Source organism: Dasypus novemcinctus, chromosome 16 (genome assembly GCF_030445035.2).
Source record: "Dasypus novemcinctus isolate mDasNov1 chromosome 16, mDasNov1.1.hap2, whole genome shotgun sequence".
Lineage (NCBI taxonomy): Eukaryota > Metazoa > Chordata > Mammalia > Cingulata > Dasypodidae > Dasypus > Dasypus novemcinctus.
This window is the reverse complement of record NC_080688.1, coordinates 25,324,533-25,343,216: the sequence shown is the minus strand read 5'-3', so window position 1 is coordinate 25,343,216 and position 18,684 is coordinate 25,324,533. Positions and strand designations below refer to the sequence as shown.

Below are 18,684 nucleotides of genomic sequence, written 5' to 3'. Positions count from 1 at the left end.
TAGGCATAGCGTGACTCCCCAGAGTGTCTGCCTTACTTTGCCTGCTGAGGAAATGCTAGAATTGCTGTCCACTCATGCATCAGAGTTGTCTGGACATCCTGTGAAGCAGACTGATTTTCCATTTCTGGATTAATCTAATGCCAGAATTTCCGTTCTTCTTAACTTGGGGAAGGGTGGAGGTAGATTATTCAATTCTGACACTGACCTTGGAATGTGGGAGTGTTCTAGTCCATCACCCCCTTTTGTGGACTCTTTGGCCAGATGTGCTCTTGCTGTGTTGTTTTGCAGGCTTGCTTCCCCCCCCCCCCCACTTTTTTAGAACTTGGCCTCACTTATTTTTCACCCTGTAGATAGAATGTTTTTTGTGCAGAGAGCAAGGTGGTATTTACCTTCAGAAGGGAAGAATGTGTCCATGTATTTTGGGAACCTTGTAGGATTGATGAGAATCAGAGAAATTGTCTGCATCTATAGTTGGTTGAGAAAATTCATGGCAGGGAAAGATTAGCTGGGCAACAGCAACTGTGGTTGGAGCTATAGAGGAAAGAAAATGCACCATTTTTTATATTTAGGAAATGATTAAGGATACATGTTGACAAAAGTATGTGTTGAAAACTATGAAGGGTCTGAGGCTTTACCCTACTTGCATGCTGAGAAGTTAGCCTGCCATGGATGTTGGCAGAAGACGTGAGATCCCTGCATCAGAGACAAAGGCAGTAGCAGTAACAAGAGTATTATCATTTTGCGTTGGTTGCCTGAGCTCCATTTTCCTGTAGGGTGTCATGAAAAGGATCAGGTCACACTTGCACACACAGTGGGTTGCATTCCAAGAGAGGAAACAGAGTTAGGGGGATCTGAAGCTTCTGTCATGGGCAGTAAGCATGCCTGCCCTTTGCTCTAGAGGGAGGGACTAACTCTGGCTTCCAAGGCTGTTTATCATACAGATGTCCTCTAAAAGATAGTCTGGAAAGAAGCTATTAGTACCTCTGCTTGCAAAACATGCAAAGTGTGAGGGACCTGTGGAGAATTGTCTCTTGATCTATGAACTACTGTATACTAGGTAGATTTATGGAGGACATTCTTTTCACTCTTTTCTGTAATGTACTTATTCTCCTTAATTTTTCATTTTGTGAGTTTTGATAATAAAAGTAAAACCATAAGAGTGAAAGGTGGTTCTGGGAGATGGAGGAGAGACTTTTTAAACTTTTACTTTTAAAAAATTGTAAGGAATCTATATTCCTTTTTTATCTTTTTTTTTTTTTAATAAAAAGGCACTGCATGCTTATAGATAGATACTCTGGTAAATACACAAAAGTGTTAAGCATGGGGGAAATTAGTACTAGAATTATATCTATAGTAGATTTACCATTTCGATCACAATCTCTTGGTCACAGCAAATCGTAATACCAAACTGGATTCAAAGGAGGGGAAATCAGCTCCACCTCTCAAGGGCAGCACAGCCTTGCACACTCAGGAGGGATAGTTTTTGTAGTTGTCTTTGGAGACAACCAGTCAAGAACCATTGAGAGGGCTTTGTCTCTTAAATGCATTTTGGTGTTTTTTTTTAATTATGAATTTTTTTATTGTAATGTTCATTATGAAACAAATCAGACCATACAAAAACATATAAAATAAAAAGTGAAGTCAGTGAATTTTACTAGTTTTTCAGTCCCATATTCTTCCATTTGGATAACCAATATTTAGAGTCCAAAGAGCCTAACTTACTTTTCACAATTGTTTCTATACATGCAGATAGACAAAATGGTACCATACTACAAATATGAGAGAGCATATGTTTCAGTCTATGTAGGTCTTCCTTGTTCTTTTTTATGGCTCTCTGTGCATTTCTTTAATAGAGTCAAGATTAAAGCCTAGCTTTTCTGACTATAAAAGCTCATATTCATTCTTAAAAAAAATTAAAAACAGAATTTATAAAGATAGGAATCATAGTCTATTTACAGCTTTGTATCTTATGTATTCTCATATTTTGAACATTTTCATATAGGAGCACGTAATCTTCAGAAACATGGGGAAAATATTTTGTCTGATTATAAAATTATGTGTTCATAAAAATTGAAAACCATGAATAAAGTATAAAAATTACCTTAACACCTTCAGAGGTAACAACTATAAAAATTTCTTCCAGTGTTTTTCCTAGGTATATAAATATATTTAAAACATATTATATTAGCAATTATGTCATATATGCTATATTAATGCATATGTTTATATATTTAAGTATATAGTAATAAGTATATATTTATATGTGTAAATACAAATCAGACCACAAGTTATATATAATTTGTTCTTTTTCTTTTCATTCAACATTATATTGTGAATTTTATACCATTAAACTTTCCAGCTCTACATATTATTTTTAAAATATTTGTGTATATGATTTTAAATTGTTTTTTTTCCCCCAAACTTCTAACATAAGCATTTTCTCATACTGTAAAAATTTCTTCATAAACACAATTCCTCACTTTTTTCCTCTGGAATCAATGTTATACTCAGTTTCTCCATTCTTATGTATTGTCTTTTCCTGATATAGATTAATTTCCCAGTTTTAAAATCTTCAAAAAAATATGTCTCTTCTTCTTTTGCATTTTGAGAAATGTTGCCCTCCAAATCCAGTTTCAGAAAAAATAAAACTAGCTTGAATACTTTCTAAGTAAAATATACAGATTTTTTTGGAAGAGAGCATCAATGGAATGCTTATGTCAGAGCTGGTGCCTTTGGTGGGCTGGGAATCTGGCTTATAGATGGATTTTGTTTATCCTGCACAGTGTTTCAAAAAATTTTAAGCCAATATTGAAGATTCAGAGGATTTTTGCATAATAAACTTGCATTTCTGGCTTCTCTTGAAAAACTGGTCTCTGGCAGTCCTGAGCCCACGTATTTGAGTTGCAGTCACCACCTGGAGCGGAGTCGCAGCTGCTCTGTTTGGGTGGGCTGGTCCTCTCCATGCACCGCGGTTCCCACTGTTTAATGCTGTGGTTATTTTTGTCATTATTACTTCACCCCAGCGCACCTCACTCACTCACGTCCTGCTGCAATACAGATGACGGTAGATATTTCGGCTTTGGTGCCCTGTCCCAGTTGCCTATTTCACAGTCCCGTGTTGGGTCTCCAAGCGTTCGGTGACTTGTTCAGTGATTCACACTGAGTCCACGCTTAGAGTCCTCCCTCGTTCTTCCCACTAGAACCACACTACATTGGGAAAAAGCCATGGGCTGTGAAGGACCATTGTTTCAGCACTGAAAAGGTTAATCTCTGTCCTCTCCTATGACTCACTCGGAAACATCTTGGCTCTGCTATTCAGGCAGATTGTGTTGGACATCTTGTGTGTGCGTCTCTCTATTTCTAATTTAGCAAAGGAATTGCGTTACTTTTCTGCTAGATTTTGGTTCCCGCAGATAATGAAGTCACTTCATTACTGCAGATGCCCTGCCGCCACTACTTTTTTCCCTACACAGAAAAAAAGAAGCCCAAGGTCCTTGAGATTAAAAGCTACTAAGCAAGTGGTGAGATAGACCCAGACAACCAAAGGACTGATAATTGCCATAGTCCTTATTTCAAATATTAGTAGTCTTTTCCCTAGTGGAAAGGTATCAGGAATAACCAGGCATGGCTAGCTAGCTAGATGACAGATAGATGATCGATGGATGAATAGACATGATGAATGGATGGATGATATAGATAGATGGATGGATGGATAGGAAGATAGATTGATAGATGATGGATGGAGGGATAGGTAGATAGGTGATGGATAGATGAATGGATGAATAGATAGATGGTGGATGGATGAATAGATAGATGGATGAATGGTTGATGGATGGAAGATACATGATGGGTAAATGAATAGATGATGAATGGATGATATCGATAGATGATAAATGGATGGATAGATGGACAGATGGATGGATGGATTGATGGATAGATGTTAGGTAGATGATGGATGGCAAGATAAATAACGGTGGATAAATATATAGATAGATGGAAGACATAGATGATGGCTAGATATTTGCTAGATGATCTGAGACAGATAATGGAAAGATGAGATAATAGATAACATGTATATTATCTGTGTATATATATATATGTGATGTATAGTACTACTATTACTAAAGTGTTCCCCGTGGGCTCACAGTTACCAAGGGGAATTCCACAGGCATCCATGTAGCCATTTGACTCTCACAATGACCCTTTATATTATGCAGAGTAGATATGGTCCTATTTCTCAGATGAGGAAACTGAGGGACTTTCTATGTACTTGTTCCATTCAGACTGACAGTGAGAGCCTTGAATTCAATATATTCCATGTTGTACCATTCGTACTTTCTTTGACCAGGGACAAGGTAGTCTTTGGGTCTCCGTAGTTGTTTTTCTTTTCCTCCTTAGCTGTAAAGTGAAGGGATTTGACTAGTTATACCCTTTCCAGCTCTGAAGTCTCTAAAGTCTATTCTAAAATTTTTAAGACATGAATTTTGTTTTCTAAATCTGAGGAGAATTTTTTTTAAGGGCCGGGCTGATGTCTTATTTATCCTAGTGCCTAGAATGTATTATATAAATATAATAAAAATATATATATATTATTAGAATGGACTAGTATAAAGTCCTATTAAAATGATTAAAAAAGGATAGGTACCCCATTTGAAAAGTGGGCAAAAGTTGTGACATAGAGGTTTACCAAAGAAAAATGCAACTGAATGATAAATAACAATAACAATAAACAATAAAAACGATAAACAAAAAATAACAAGTATAAAAAGAGGAGTGAGATATCCTGTTGGAAAGATTTGGAAGATTAATTTTGGTTAGGAAAAGGCCCTCTCATACCTCCCATTGATGTGTTGCTGGTGCAGCCTGCCATTTGGCTTATGTAGCAAAAGTGGAGCATTGTCTGCTTCTAAGAATTCAGCCTTAGGAAGTCATTGCACGAGGATGCAAAGATGCAAGTGCAAGGATATTCATTGAACTGTTGTCATAATAGTGAAAAATAGGTCATCAAAATGTCATAAACCCATAACATGGTATATAATCTTCAGTCATTTTAGGTAATGAAGTTGCTCTCTATTCATGGAAATGGAATGATATTCATGATATAGTAGGCGGGGGAAAAACAAAATTTATTTAGAGTATGATCAATTTGGGGAGTAAAGTTGTTTAAAAATAATTTGGTTAGCCGACCTGTGCAAGTCCAACAAACCAGAGAGTAGGAATTGCAACTCTCCTGAGGCTCAGGGCCCAGCTGGCACATGGCCAGTCCAGAGATTCAAGTCTCTGGAGTATACACCAAACCCAGTGCCAACCACAGGTTCAGTAAAAGTGACAGAAGCAGCATGAGTAGAAAGTTAACATCTGAGTCCAACTCCATCACACTCAGGAAAACAAATTCCAAAGCAGGGCCCACTGACAAGGCACTGAACTCCAGAGTCAACTGCCATGATCATAGAACCTGTGTGTCTCCATAGCCTTCAGGAGAACCAGTACCTGGGGTTGTATCTACTTTGGCTGTCTTTGGGATCCTGCGGAGGCAAGGTCAGCTAACAGGGAGGTGAAGATGGTCAACCACCACACCAGGAAACTGAGAGTGCCTACAACTCCAAGCAGGAGAATCGCATCCATCAGCCATATGGGATCTAAGCTCCCTCTCAATATACAGGTGGAGTGGACATCACCAACCCAGGGTCCACAGGATGGAGGAATAAAATATGGATTAGAGTGAATTTAACTGGTATTCTACTATAGAACTATTGTGACTAAGAATGGAAGAAACTGTAGCATTGATATGGAGAAAGTGGCCACGGTTGTTGCTGAGGGCAGGGAGAGGGAAGTAGAGATGAGATGTGGGGGCATTTTTGGGACTTGGACTTGCTCTAAACGATATTGCAGGGACAGATGCAGGACACTGTATATCCTGCCATAACCCACTGAATGTGTTGGGGGAGAGTGTAAACTATGATCCATGTGGTGCAGCAGTGCTCCAAAATGTATTCATTAAATGCAATGAATGTGCCAAAGTGATGAAAGAGTTTGTTGATATGGGAGGAGTGAGGGGTGGGCTGTGGGGTATGTGGGAACCTCTTATATTTTTTAATGTAACATTTTTTGTTATCTATGTATCTGTTTTAAAAAAAGACAATTTAATAAAAAAATTAAAAAAAATTGTAATTTGGAAGGATGTATACCAATTTATTAGCAGTGACTATGGCCAAGTGATGAAATTACAGGTGATTTTGTCTGTCTCTTTTCTTTTTTTCTCTTTCTTTCTTTGAATTTCTTTTTTTGCGAAATACATGTATTGCTTTTGTACTGGTAAAAGTTACAAAGGTATTTCCGTTTGGGGGATATATTCCCTTTATCAGTAGTCTGGGATCAGTAAGCACTTTAAAATAACAAAGTGTGATGGAACGCATGTGGTTTTGATGATATTGAGTCCTATCACTTAGAAAAATACTTGTAATTTCCATTGAGTCCAATTGTAGGCTGATTTCTTAGAACGTGCCTATGTTACTTTGGTATGTGTACATACGTTGTGATGTAGTGAGAGAATTGCGGGAACATAGACTTTTCTACTTGGAACATCTGTATTTTGACTGTTCTTCTTGGGAGAAGTGGTAGCAGTTGGGAACGTGTGCTCCTGGCTTGCAAGCTGAGAGCTGGTGGGTCGGGGCAAATCAGAGGTGTCAGGCTTGGCCCCTAGGCCGGGCTGAACCATTTGGAAGTAGTTAGGGAGACCTCTTGACCTTTACCCTTAAAAATTCAGTGTGAAAGTCCCAAGAGCAAGAACAGAATGATGACATTATCACACGTTGGAAATTAATTTTGATGCCATGATAATATTTGACATGTAGTCCATGGTGTCCAGTTGTCTTACAATGTCTTTTTTTTTTTTTTTGAGGTACCAGGGCTGGAGTTTGAACCCGGGACCTCATATATGGGAAGTCAGCGCTCAACCACTGAGCCACACTGGCTTCCCTGAGATGGTTTTATCGTTTGTTTTTGCTTGTTGTCTGTTTTTGTTTTTTCAGGAGGCACTGGGAACCAAACCCAGGACCTTCCGTGTGGGAGGTGGGTGCAACCACGTGAGCCCCGTCTGTTCCCCTACAGTGTCTTTTAAAGCTGCTTCTTCCTCCAAGCCTGGATCTAGTCAAGATTCATATATTGCCTTTTTTCTTTCTTTCTTTTTTTTTTTTAGGAGGTACCAGGGATTGAACCCAGGACCGCATATATGGGAAGCAGGCACTTACTCCCTGAGCTATATCTACTCCCCAGTGAGAGTGGGTTTTTCCATTTGTTTTTTAGGAGGTACTGGGAGTTGGACCTGGGACCTTGTATATGGGAAGCAGGTGCTCAACTGCTTGAGCTACCCGCTCCCTTATATTGCATTTGATTATTTTATCTCTTTCCTCCCTCTTAATCTAGATTCCAGAACACTCTCTGTGTTTTTCATAATATTGTCTTATTTGAAGCATTTATGTCAGTTGTTTCATAGAATGTTACAACTTTTGAGATTTGCCTGATTGTTGCTTTAGGAATAAATTCAGATTCAATGTTTTTGGCAAGAATGCTGTGTAAGTGATATATGTGCCTTAAAAAAAAAAAGATTTGTATTATTTATTTATTATCCCCCTGCCCCTGTTGTTTGTGCTTGCTATCTGCTCTCTGTGTCTGCTCATCTTCTTTTTAGGAGGCACCAGGAACCAAACCCAGGACTCTCATGTGGGGAGGAGGCACCCAATCTCTTGAGCCACCTCCACTTATTGTCTCTCATTATGTTTCCTTGTTGCATCATCTTGTGCATCATGTTGTGTCAATTCTCCATCAACTCGTTGTCTTGCTCGTCTTCTTTAGGAGGCACCAGGAACTGAATCTGGGACATTCCCTGTGGTAGGCGGGCACCCAACTAATTGAGCCACATCTGCTTCCCTGTATGTACTTCTCATTCCATCACATTGGGAAGCTTATAATATTAGGTTGTCCCATTATTGGAAATGCTTACTTGTTTTTAGTGAATGGGAGACTTTATCTCACAGCACAGAAGTTGAGGGTATTAAACATCCCTTTTATTGAACTTTTTACATCTTTCATGAGGACAAAGAGAAAGCTTATTAAGGGGAAATATGCAAACAAGAAATGTCACCAAGTGTTTAATTGTCTTCGAAGAATTTCAAATCCTTCATTTTTATGGAGAAAACAAATATTTGTTATCTTTGACCCTGCATTTGTAGAAGTAGGTTGGGAATTAGGTGTTCTACTAGTTGCTATTAGTGTTGAATTGGTGTCAGCTACCGTAAAAAGGGGAGGCAATTTTGTCTTTATTACTGCCTTTGCAAGGACCAAATCTTAATATGCCAACATATCAGCTGCCCTTTTCACTCTTTATTGTTGTGGTGTGTGTGTGTGTATATATACACACACACATATATACACAAATATATATATATATTTAAATCTCAGGTTATATTCTTTCCTGAGATCTCTGGAGTATTATCTTAGAACAATTAAAGCTAAATGTTTTGATGCATTCTTTGTCTTCTCGCCCCTCCCCAAACTTTTGATGCATTCTTTGTTTTCTCGCCCCTCCCCAAACTTTGCATTGGATTAACAAAATGCAGAATATTTTCTTTTGTGTGGCATGATTCTAACAGCCTTTCTTTCTTTTTTGTTGGTTGTTGAGGATAAGAGCTTTGGCCTCCTGCTGAAGCATAAAATTAACATACATCTTTGGGATGACTGTGGACAGCAGTTTGTAATAGATCAATCTTGACTCTTTTTCAGGGCATCTTTTATGACCAAAACTGTACCTTGTGGAAATGAACTTCACAAGTTCCTCATTTGGGACACGGCTGGTCAGGAGCGGGTAAGTGTACGCTGTCGTTGGCTTTCTAGGGAAAGTACAGACACACGTTTCTAAAGGTCTCTTTGTATTAGGAAGACCGTATTGCAACAAGTGACAGAAACCTGGCTTGAGGTAATTTAAGCAGAAAAATGGTAGGTACTCCTCGGCTATCTAAGGGGACACCTGGAGGCAGGGTTGAGTTCAAGTCCTCAAAATACGTTGTCCCAGGAACCCGCCCCTCTTGATTCCTGTCCCTCTTTACCTCTAGATTGGCCTCCTTGTTAGGCATGCCCTTCTCCCCCCACCCCCACCCTATCAGCAGGTCAAGGGCAGGGGAAGTCCCTTTTCCCTACATGTTGCAGCAGAAGTCTTCGAGACTGGGTTCTCCTTAGCCTGGTTCGGGCCACGTGCTCACTGCTTGGACACAGTGCTGTGGTATTCAGGGGATTTGGAGCTTCTACCCGCAGGGCCAGGGAGTGCGCCCTCCTCTAGAGCGAGGGGCTGCTTTCAGCACACGGGCTGCAAGTAGCGCAGGCCTAGCTCCCCACGGAAAACCTGGGCCCCTTCCCAGAAAACGAACAGATGCTGGGTTACCTGGAGCAGATGGCTTCCCTCTCGTTGTTAATGCTTTTTATTTGCTGAAAATATTTATGGAGAAGAATATTTATTTAAGTACCTTATGCCTTCAGATTTTAAAAAGCGAGAGAATGAACACCAACACAGGCTGTGTGTAGATCAGGGTATGTGTGTGACTGGGGTAGATATTAACAACGTGGAAAATAAATGAAACACACAAAGAGCCCACACCCCATCTTCAAGGAAAGCTTTCAGCCTGATCACAATTTTTGTCAGAGTTGATAACTCTAGAGTAAAATTGGTTGAACTTTCCGTCATCTGACCTGAGCTCAAGTGTCATCTCTGCCTACTCTGTTGAAAATTGGAACATTTCCTCCTCCCCCCTCTCACTCCCATGGCCCGGCTTCCTTTTTCTTCCTGGCTATTACCACCTCCTCATATGCTTTTAATTCACTTAATGACTCTCTTTAGTGTCTGTCTCTCAAGAGAAACAGAACCCAGGGGTCAGGAGAAGCCATAATTTTAACGATCAGCTCCTAAACTAATCAAGCGTAGGTTTATATAGTTTTCTTCTTTTATTAAATGTTCTTTTAAAATTGAAGCCCCAGCATTTGTTGATAAATGCGTTTAAAATAGTTTATTTTAAATTAGAATAAATCTTCTGGCCTCAAGTTCTAACCTCATTTACAAGGTCTTCTATTTTGCTGCCAAATTGAAAGCACAGACTTTTGCACACAAGAAGCCACAGCCTGGGGCAACCTTTTAACTGTGTTGGTTAGCTGGACCTGCTCTTTCCCTGGGAAATGATATGACAGATTCAAGAGGGAGGAGAAAAGGTCTATTTAGGGATTGTATTTTACATCGTTGTGTGTTCGTTGTTATTGAGCTGCTTTTTTTTTCTTTTTTGGTGGTGGTTTCCACCTGGGTGGAGAGATTTTCTTGCTTCCCTATTTACTTCTGGCCATACCATGCTTGCTTTTGCAGCTGCTTTAAATGAGCATAATAAATCAATTCTAGAACTGGCTGGCTTAGCCTCAGTAGTAGTACTGCTTCCTGTCCTGGCTGATGCATCTGGAAGGTTTGCTGTATGCTGTGTCCTGCCACTCCAAGTGCCTCATTGTATGAACACATTTCATTCACTCAGCCTCACTCACAGGGAGGGGCTACTATTATCCCCATCTGCAGAAGAGGACATGAGGCGTACAGGTGGCAAGTATCGCAAGTCGAGATCACCCAGCCAGGAAGGCATAAAGCTGAGGCTTCTGAGAAGAAAAATAAAACATGAACTAAAACAAAAGCCAAACAGCTGAAAGGAAAATCACCCCAAATCCCACCCCCTGGATATTGCCGCTCCTGGCTTTAGAGAATCATTCTTCATTTATCTATGGGTATTGACCATTTATGTCTGTGGGATCACCATTCTTTATAACCCGCCGTTGGTTACTTGATAATACGGTGTGTCTTCGGGGAGATTTCTGTGTGTATTTGTCATTTACTTACCTATTCGATTATAACTTTCAAGGTGGGATTGTTCTGGACGGAATTTGGTACTCCTACCTCCTGTCGGCCAAGCTGTGTGATGGGGAGATAGACTCACGTCCTAATATAGCAACGCATCATTTTTTCCCATTGAGTTTCCTCGACAGCCTTTGTTTTCCTACATAAACCAGACGACTCTCTATTAAATTTATCTATTTGATATGCTATTTAAAATGTCTTATTGCGATAGGACATGCACTCTTCATTTTCTATATGTGTGTATTCAAGTCATTCTGTATCTGCCTTAAAATCCAGTCTCAGTCCATAAGCTCTCTGTTAAAAATGGCAATATATGGGCTATTGTTAGTGGTAATGTTTTGATGAGGCTCTTTCATAGTTTGTAACAAATATTTCACAACAGTGCAAGGTGTTGGTGGTGGAGTGATGTATGGGAGCACCGTATGATGTTATGATGTATGTTTGGTAAGTTTACAACTTCTACTATACAATTACTGTTTATGTATGTTCATGTATGGATGATATACTTCAATAAACTTTTGTTTAAAAAATGGCAATTGGGGGAAACGGACTTTGGCCCAGTGGTTAGGGCGTCCGTCTACCACATGGGAGGTCCGCGCTTCAAACCCCGGGCCTCCTTGACCCGTGTGGAGCTGGCCATGCGCAGCGCTGATGCGCGCAAGGAGTGCCGTGCCACGCAAGGGTGTCCCCCGCGTGGGGGAGCCCCACGCGCAAGGAGTGCGCCCGTGAGGAAAGCCGCCCAGCGTGAAAAGAAAGTGCAGCCTGCCCAGGAATGGCGCCGCCCACACTTCCCGTACCGCTGACGACAACAGAAGCGGACAAAGAAACAAGACGCAGCAAATAGACACCAAGAACAGACAACCAGGGGAGGGGGGGAAATTAAATAAATAAATAAATCTTTAAAAAAAAAAAAATGGCAATTGGGAGCAGGTGTAGCTCAAGTGGTTGAACGCCTGTTTCCCATGTATGAGGTCCTGGGTTCGATCCCTGGTACATCCTAAAAACAAACAAACGAAAAAATCAACTTTCATTGGGGAATGGATGTAGCTCAGTTGAGCGCCTGCTCCCCTTGTGCAAGGTCCTGGGTTCACTCTCTGGTACCTCTTTTTTTAAAAAAGAGAAAAGCAAGAATTTGGGGCTTCATTATCTTCTCCTAATTTATCAATACAACGTTGTTCTAAGAATTTGATCTAATTTTTCATGCTAAATAATATAATCTTACTCTTTTCTTTGGTTAAAGTCAGTGTTCGAGCTGCCTTTCCCAATGGATTGGGAAAATCTTACCGATTTTACTCTATAAATTTTGTTTTCTACAAAGACCGATTGATGGTTCTGTCAGAATAGAAACTCTGCTCTGCTGTGTAAAACACAGCTGAAGTTGAACTGATTCACTTCTGAAATCAAGTTAATCGATTTATGCTTTTTAAAGATGAAATGGAGAGAAGATAATATAGCCTAAAAAGTAGCCTCCTTTCCTTCAGTATCTAGCATAAACTGTGTTTTGAGCATAATGGCGAAAATGGCGTTATAAAAAGTGTTGAGTAGCAAATTATGTAATTCATTGCTGCTGTTTATTTTTTGGCATATTTTTTAGTTTGGTATATCATTGAAAATGAAAGAAATACTGAGAATAAATTGAATGATACTTTAGGACTGAGTAAGCTGATTTTACCCAATGCAAGAATTGATTTATTGTAGATTCTGTGTACAATCTTAAATAGCCAAGATTTTATTTAGAATATAGGACTCTTAATCCTGAAGACCAGTACATTGCTGTATGTATATTGATTCTTTCTACTTTTTTTATTTTAAAATAATCTTAGATTTACAGAAAAGCTGCAAAAAATAATCCGGCACACACTGGTTGAGTTGCCCCGTGTCAGGTTGTGGGCTTATGCGCTGGCTTGGGGCTGGGGGAGTTGGAGATCTACCCCATGCATGTTTTTATTTTTTTATTTTTTTAAGTATATATTTTTGAAAATACATAGATAACAAAAAACGTTACATTAAAAAATATAAGAGGTTCCCATATACCCCACACTGCATGCGTGTTTATTCTAGGGCTGGACGGGCAGCAGCTCCCTGACATTTCTTCCCACGCCAGTGCAGAGACAGACACATGGCACTTCCGCTCGAGCTCCAAACTCCACTGGCCAGAGGAAGGCAGAGGAAGGCTGTGCCTAAAGTCAAGAGGCAGCTCTTGGCCTTCAGTGAGAGGAACTGAAAAGGTGACCTTGGCATAACTAGGGCATGGATTCATGGAAGAGCAAAGAAGTGGTGCTAAAAATTTAATCTACCTTAGGCCCCTACTGTTTTTTTTTTTAAATTTATTTTTATTTTTTAATTATCCTTTTTTAAAGTTAATAGATCACACAAAATGTTACATTAAAAAACATAAGAGGTTCCCATATACCCCATCCCCACCCCCATCAATTTTTTTAATTGGAATTTTTTGAAGATACGTAGATCACAAAAAATGTTACATTCCAAAAATATAAGAGGTTCCCACATAGCCCCCACCCCTCCTCACCCCGCTCCTCCCACATCGACAACCTACTGGGTTTTGCTTGCTCTAAATACCACGGAGGGCCAACTTTCTTCCAACCAATGCCTTTTCCAGACATTTCCCCTCCATCTTTTTCTACTGAGCTTTACTTTTACACAGACCATAAAATTCCATCCAAAATAAATTGCCTGATTTACCTGTGAAAAAAAACCAGAACTGTAGAGATTGCTTGACATTCCGTGGCTTTTTAAATATATTTATTACTTCCTTTTGCCTCCATGAGTTCCTCTCACTGGGTTCCCTCTCTGTACAGGGAAACAATCTATCAGCAGTAGTGATGGTTATGGCATTCTGTCTTTGTGTTTTCCTTGGCAGGGGTCCTCTTCCTGTCACCTCCCTCCCCATTCTAGGTTCACTCAGAGCTCCAGCCTGTGAGCTGCTTGTCTGCAGGCCCTGGCGTACCTCCAAAGGAGCTGAGCCACACTTTCCTTTCTGGATACTCCATCCTGGAGTTTTAATGGTTGGAAATCACATTAACCGATACACGTTTTTGTCTACATTTGTTTCTGTGTTTGCTATTGGTTTACAGAGTATTACCTACCCCCCCCCCCTTTTTAAACAACTTTATTGAGGTATAATTCACACACCATTCAATTCACCCTTATAAAGTATATTCAAATTTGTGCAACCATCACTGCAATCAATTTTGGAACGTTTTTATCACCCCGAAAAGCAATCCCTTACCCATCAGCAGTTGCTCCCCAATTCCCCCATGGTCCCTGGTCTTACGCTGCTTTCTGTCAGTAGATTTGCTCCTCTGGACATTGTGTGTAAATGGCATCATATAGTAGTTGTCATTTCGTGTCTGGCTTCTTTCACTTAGCGTAGTGTTTTCGAGGTTCATCCATGTCATAGCGTTGATCAATACTTCATTCCTTTTCATGGCTGAATAATAGTTGAATCCATTATACCACATTTTAATTATCCTTTCATCAGTTGATGGGCATTTGGGTTGTTCCCACCTTTTTGTTATTATGTATAATGGTTTGACTATTATGAGTAATACTTGTAGAAGTTTTTGTGTGGTCGTATTTTTGTATTTAAGACATATTTAAGAGCGGAATTGATATGTCAGATGTTAAGTCTGTTTATCATTTTAAGGAACGGACAAACTGTTTTCCAAAGTGGCTGCATCATTTTGCCTTCCCACCAGTGACATATGAGGGTTCCAATTTCTCTCCATCCTTGCCAGCACTTGTTATTGTCTGTCTTTTGTATTATAGCCATCCTAGTGAGTGTGAAGTTGTATCTCTTGGATTCTCCCTTCTCTTCTATTGGTCTTTAGGTCTGTTCTTATCCTGGGACCACACTGTTTAAATTACTCTAACTTTACAGCACGTTTTGAAATAAAAAAGTATGAGTCTTCCAATTTTGTTCTTTTTCAAGATTGTTTTGGCTATTCAGAATCCCTTGTATTTCCACATGAATTTTAGGTTCAGCTTGTCAACTTCTGCAAAAAATCCAGCTAGAACTCTGACAGAGGTTGTGTTGACTCTGTAGACGAATTATCGGTGGTAAGCAAGTTGCAAGCTGTCTTTCATCTCGTTGGAGATGACTGGTGGATGGAAATGCAGCCATGACCTTAAAATGGTTCTTAAAGACAAAATTCTGAAAAAAGATTTGCCTTTTAAATGTTTAAATGTGTTCCCTCTAGTGAATTCATGCAGAATCAGAAATAAAGGCTATATTTGTGGGGTTATTTATAATTTACCAAACCATTATTAGACTTGATATTTATATTTGACTAAAATAAGGTTTTTTTCCCAGTAACATTAGCTAACCTAGGACCAGATTTAATTCATAGTGATAAAGGCAATAGCGTGATAATATTCTGAAACCCAGTGATTCAAAAGGATTACAGCCAGTTCCCTCAGTAATTAGACACTTTGTTTTCCAATCGTGAAATATTTCAAGCACTCTGGAAAAGCACAGAAAATATTATAATAAACATACGCTCCACCCAGGTTTGTTTAATCTTTATTTGTTCCTTCTGTCAGACATTTTTTTTTGAACCCTGGATGCCCAAAGGAGAAGGCACTTTTTTTTCTCTTTTTTAAAAAAATAGCTACTCCAGCTTTCTTTTGATTACTGTTTATATCCGCTTACTTTTATTTTATCTGCATATTGATACTTAAAGAGCATTTTTGTGTGTGTGTTTTTGTTTTGTTTTGAGGGACCGGGGATTGAACCTGGGACCTCATATATGGGAAGCCGGCACTCAGTCCCTGAGCCACATTGGCTCCCCTGAGCCGGGGTTTTCACTTCTTTGCTTGTTGTTTGTTCTTGTTTTTTCAGGAGGCCCTGGGTCCTCCCATGTGGGAAGCAGGCGCTCGACTGCTTGAGAGCCCCATCTGCTCCCAGAAGCAGGCAGATGGTGCACCCCCAGAGCTGACAGTTTAATGGGTGGCAGTCGTGAAATTTGGGCACCCGTGTTCTTTAGCCACACTGCCCATTCCCCTCCTTTGGCTTGATTTTGAAAGCGGTCACCAGCCTACGATCACTGGAGATGCTTGGTGACTGGAGAACGTGAGGGTGCCACCCAGCAAAGCCGTGGTGGAAACGTGGGCCCCGCGGGTCCTCGAGGCAGTGGGGAGCTGAAAGCCAGACCGTACCTGAGGTCAGCCTCAGGCTTTACAGACATCGAGGGAAACTTTTTTACCCTCTTTCCTTTTGTCTTCTGGGCCCCAGCATTTATGATCAAGAAAGCGGTTCCCTATTTGTGGGCACTTGAAGGTCAGAGGACACTTTCACCTGCTGAAGGTCACAAGCTGTTGTCCTAGGCCTCTCAAAGCCCATCCTTCTGGCGAGAGAGGGAGAGTACATACACGCCTTTGGCTTCCCCCTCCCTTTCACAAGAGCACAGTGCTTCCAAGTTGCAACCCTGATAAGGGAAATACCCCTCTCTCCATCCTCCAATAACCCTCCCCTGAGGGAAAATGCACGAGGACCATGCGGTGGACGGCAGACCAGGAGCTTGAAGATGCGGTTTGTGCTGGGAAAAAATGAGATGGACAGTGATGGCTAGGGCCGCGTCATCGTGGTTTAGAAGCCGTGTCAGAAGGGATGGATGTAGCTCAAGTGGCTGAGCGCCTGCTTCCCAGGTACAAGGTCCCCGGTTCAGTCTCCGGTACCTCCTAAAAACAAGCAAACAGACCAAAAAAACCCCACCTGTCTTGGGGAGCAGATGTAGCTCAGTGGTTGAGGGCTTGCTTCCCGTGTACAAGGTCCTGGGTTCACTCCTGGTACCTCAAAAAAAAAAAAAGGAATCTGTTGGAGAGAGATCCCAGAGAAGCCTCAGGAAGCACCTTGAGCGAAGAGTGCAACAACTTCAGAGCCTAAGTTTTATATATACATATATATATGGTTTTTTTTTACTTACAATAATAGTTTTATTAGAATAAAAGGATGCAAATCAGAACAAACAAAAAGCACAAACAAGAGGGCGAGTTCCAGGAATGGCTGAGATGCAAGCTTCCCGTCCTCACCGCATGGAGTCAGAGCGCGAGCCTTTCCTGGACCAGCAGTGTTGTCATGAGACATGTTTAAAAACTGGTGATGGGGGATGCGGATGTGGCTCAGTCGACCATATGGGGGGTCCTAGGTTCAGTTCCTGGGGCCTCCTGGTGAAGACAAAGCTGGCCGTGCCATGAGCTGACGCAACAAGGTGACATAACAACAACAAAAAGAGATACAGAGGAAAGACAGCGAGAGACACAACAAACCTGGGAGCTGGGGTGACTTAAGCGATTGAGTGCCTCTCTCCCACATCGGAAGGTCCCAGGATCGATTCCCAGTGCCTCCTAAAGAGAAGACGAGAAGAGAAGACAAGCAGACACAGAACGCACAATGAATGGACACAGAGAGCAGACAGCGAGCACAGGCGGGTTGTGGGGGAATAAAATAAAAATCTAAAAAAGCAAAAAAAATCAGTGATGGGACAGACTACCAAAGGAGGCTGAACGTATTCAAGGATGTACTTCAGTCTGGTAGGAGTAGATCACATCAAAGACTGTGGGCCAGTGCAGAGTGCCGAACCATACAGCATAAGACGCAACGACGTCATTATTTAGTACCTACTGCTCAGAATAAAAACACTTAAAATGTGGGGGCGGGAAAATGCCCAGGATCGCTGGTGGGTTTGGGGTGGAGATGAGCTTCAGGAGTCAACTTGTCCGCTGGATGACAGGAAGCGTGTGTCTGCGTAGTCAGATGAATTCAGAAAGTCCTCAGGGAAACCCTTTAAGCCTCTCTTCTGTCCGCAGTGAGGTGGGAAAGACAGACCCACGGACATGGGGAGGAGGGGTGGGCCCAGATGGGCAGTGGAGAGAGACTTCTCCACCAGGGAGCTGATTCTGAAGAGCAAGAAGGAGCTTCTCTGGCTTAAAAACAGATCCCAGACCCTTGCCTCTTCTGGATTTGCCCACTGTCAGAAGAGACCGCTGTGCTCTCTCTTGGATTCCTCCCACTGCTGTGCTGGTGGAGCTGCTCCCCGACGTGTGCCAGGCCAACCCCTCCCTCCAAGCAGGCAGGATCTCCGGGGAAAGGAGGACCCTCTGGACGATGGTTCTTCCCATGCAGGGCACGGCGTTGAACCAGTGTGCCTGGAGACCAGGGTGCTTCTAATTTTGAGGCCTTCTCGGTGCCTCTTGGGTTGTTTTCTGTCCTGCCAGTTCCCCGAGAATGTGGTTGCAGAGCTTACAGACAGCCGTGCAGGAGACAGAGGAGTTGCGGGGGGCCTGCGGTGGAAGCTTTATTAGGGGGCTGAGCCCTCGATCGGGTTTTGTTTCTCTCCTTCTCCCTCTTTCCTTTTACAAGAGAACTTACAGTAGCTTGCTTCCTAAATCTAGTTAGAATATAGGGGAAAGGGCTTATGAAATTATGAAGCCTGTGATGAGTAGGAAATGAGATGAGCGGACTTTGTCTAGTAGCAGAGAATGTGCTCCTGAGGGGAGCTGGGGACTGGTCTTACAGAGGAGCAGCTGGACCCTTTGGGACGCAGACCCAGCTGTTTCAAGGCGTTCTAGGTTCCCAGCAGCCCGGCCGAGGGAGGCCAAACTGCACCCTTTCCTCCGAGAGGAATTAACACCTCTGGCGCTCCCAGAAGTCTGACGTGGGTCTCACTGGGCTGCAATCAGCATCTGCAGCGCTGTGCTCCTTTCTGGAGGCCGAGAGGAGCACCCGT

The 18,684-nt window shown here is 41.6% G+C and overlaps 1 protein-coding gene and 1 long non-coding RNA gene across 2 annotated transcripts in view; one reads left to right on the top strand and one right to left on the bottom strand.

Moving 5' to 3' along the window:
• The window catches only part of RAB31 (RAB31, member RAS oncogene family), a 138,149-nt gene that overhangs the window by 63,520 nt on the left and 55,945 nt on the right, over positions 1 to 18,684 (top strand). Inside the window, exon 3 of the mRNA XM_004460496.3 lies at positions 8,782 to 8,863. Coding sequence (XP_004460553.1) covers positions 8,782 to 8,863 — 82 coding nt within the window. The remainder of the gene's footprint in view (positions 1 to 8,781; positions 8,864 to 18,684) is intronic.
• Positions 16,867 to 18,505, bottom strand: LOC139436653 (uncharacterized). The gene is made up of 2 exons (XR_011645932.1): positions 17,225 to 18,505; positions 16,867 to 17,122 (listed from the first exon to the last, which is right to left on the bottom strand). It is a non-coding gene; the product is annotated as an uncharacterized lncRNA (long non-coding RNA).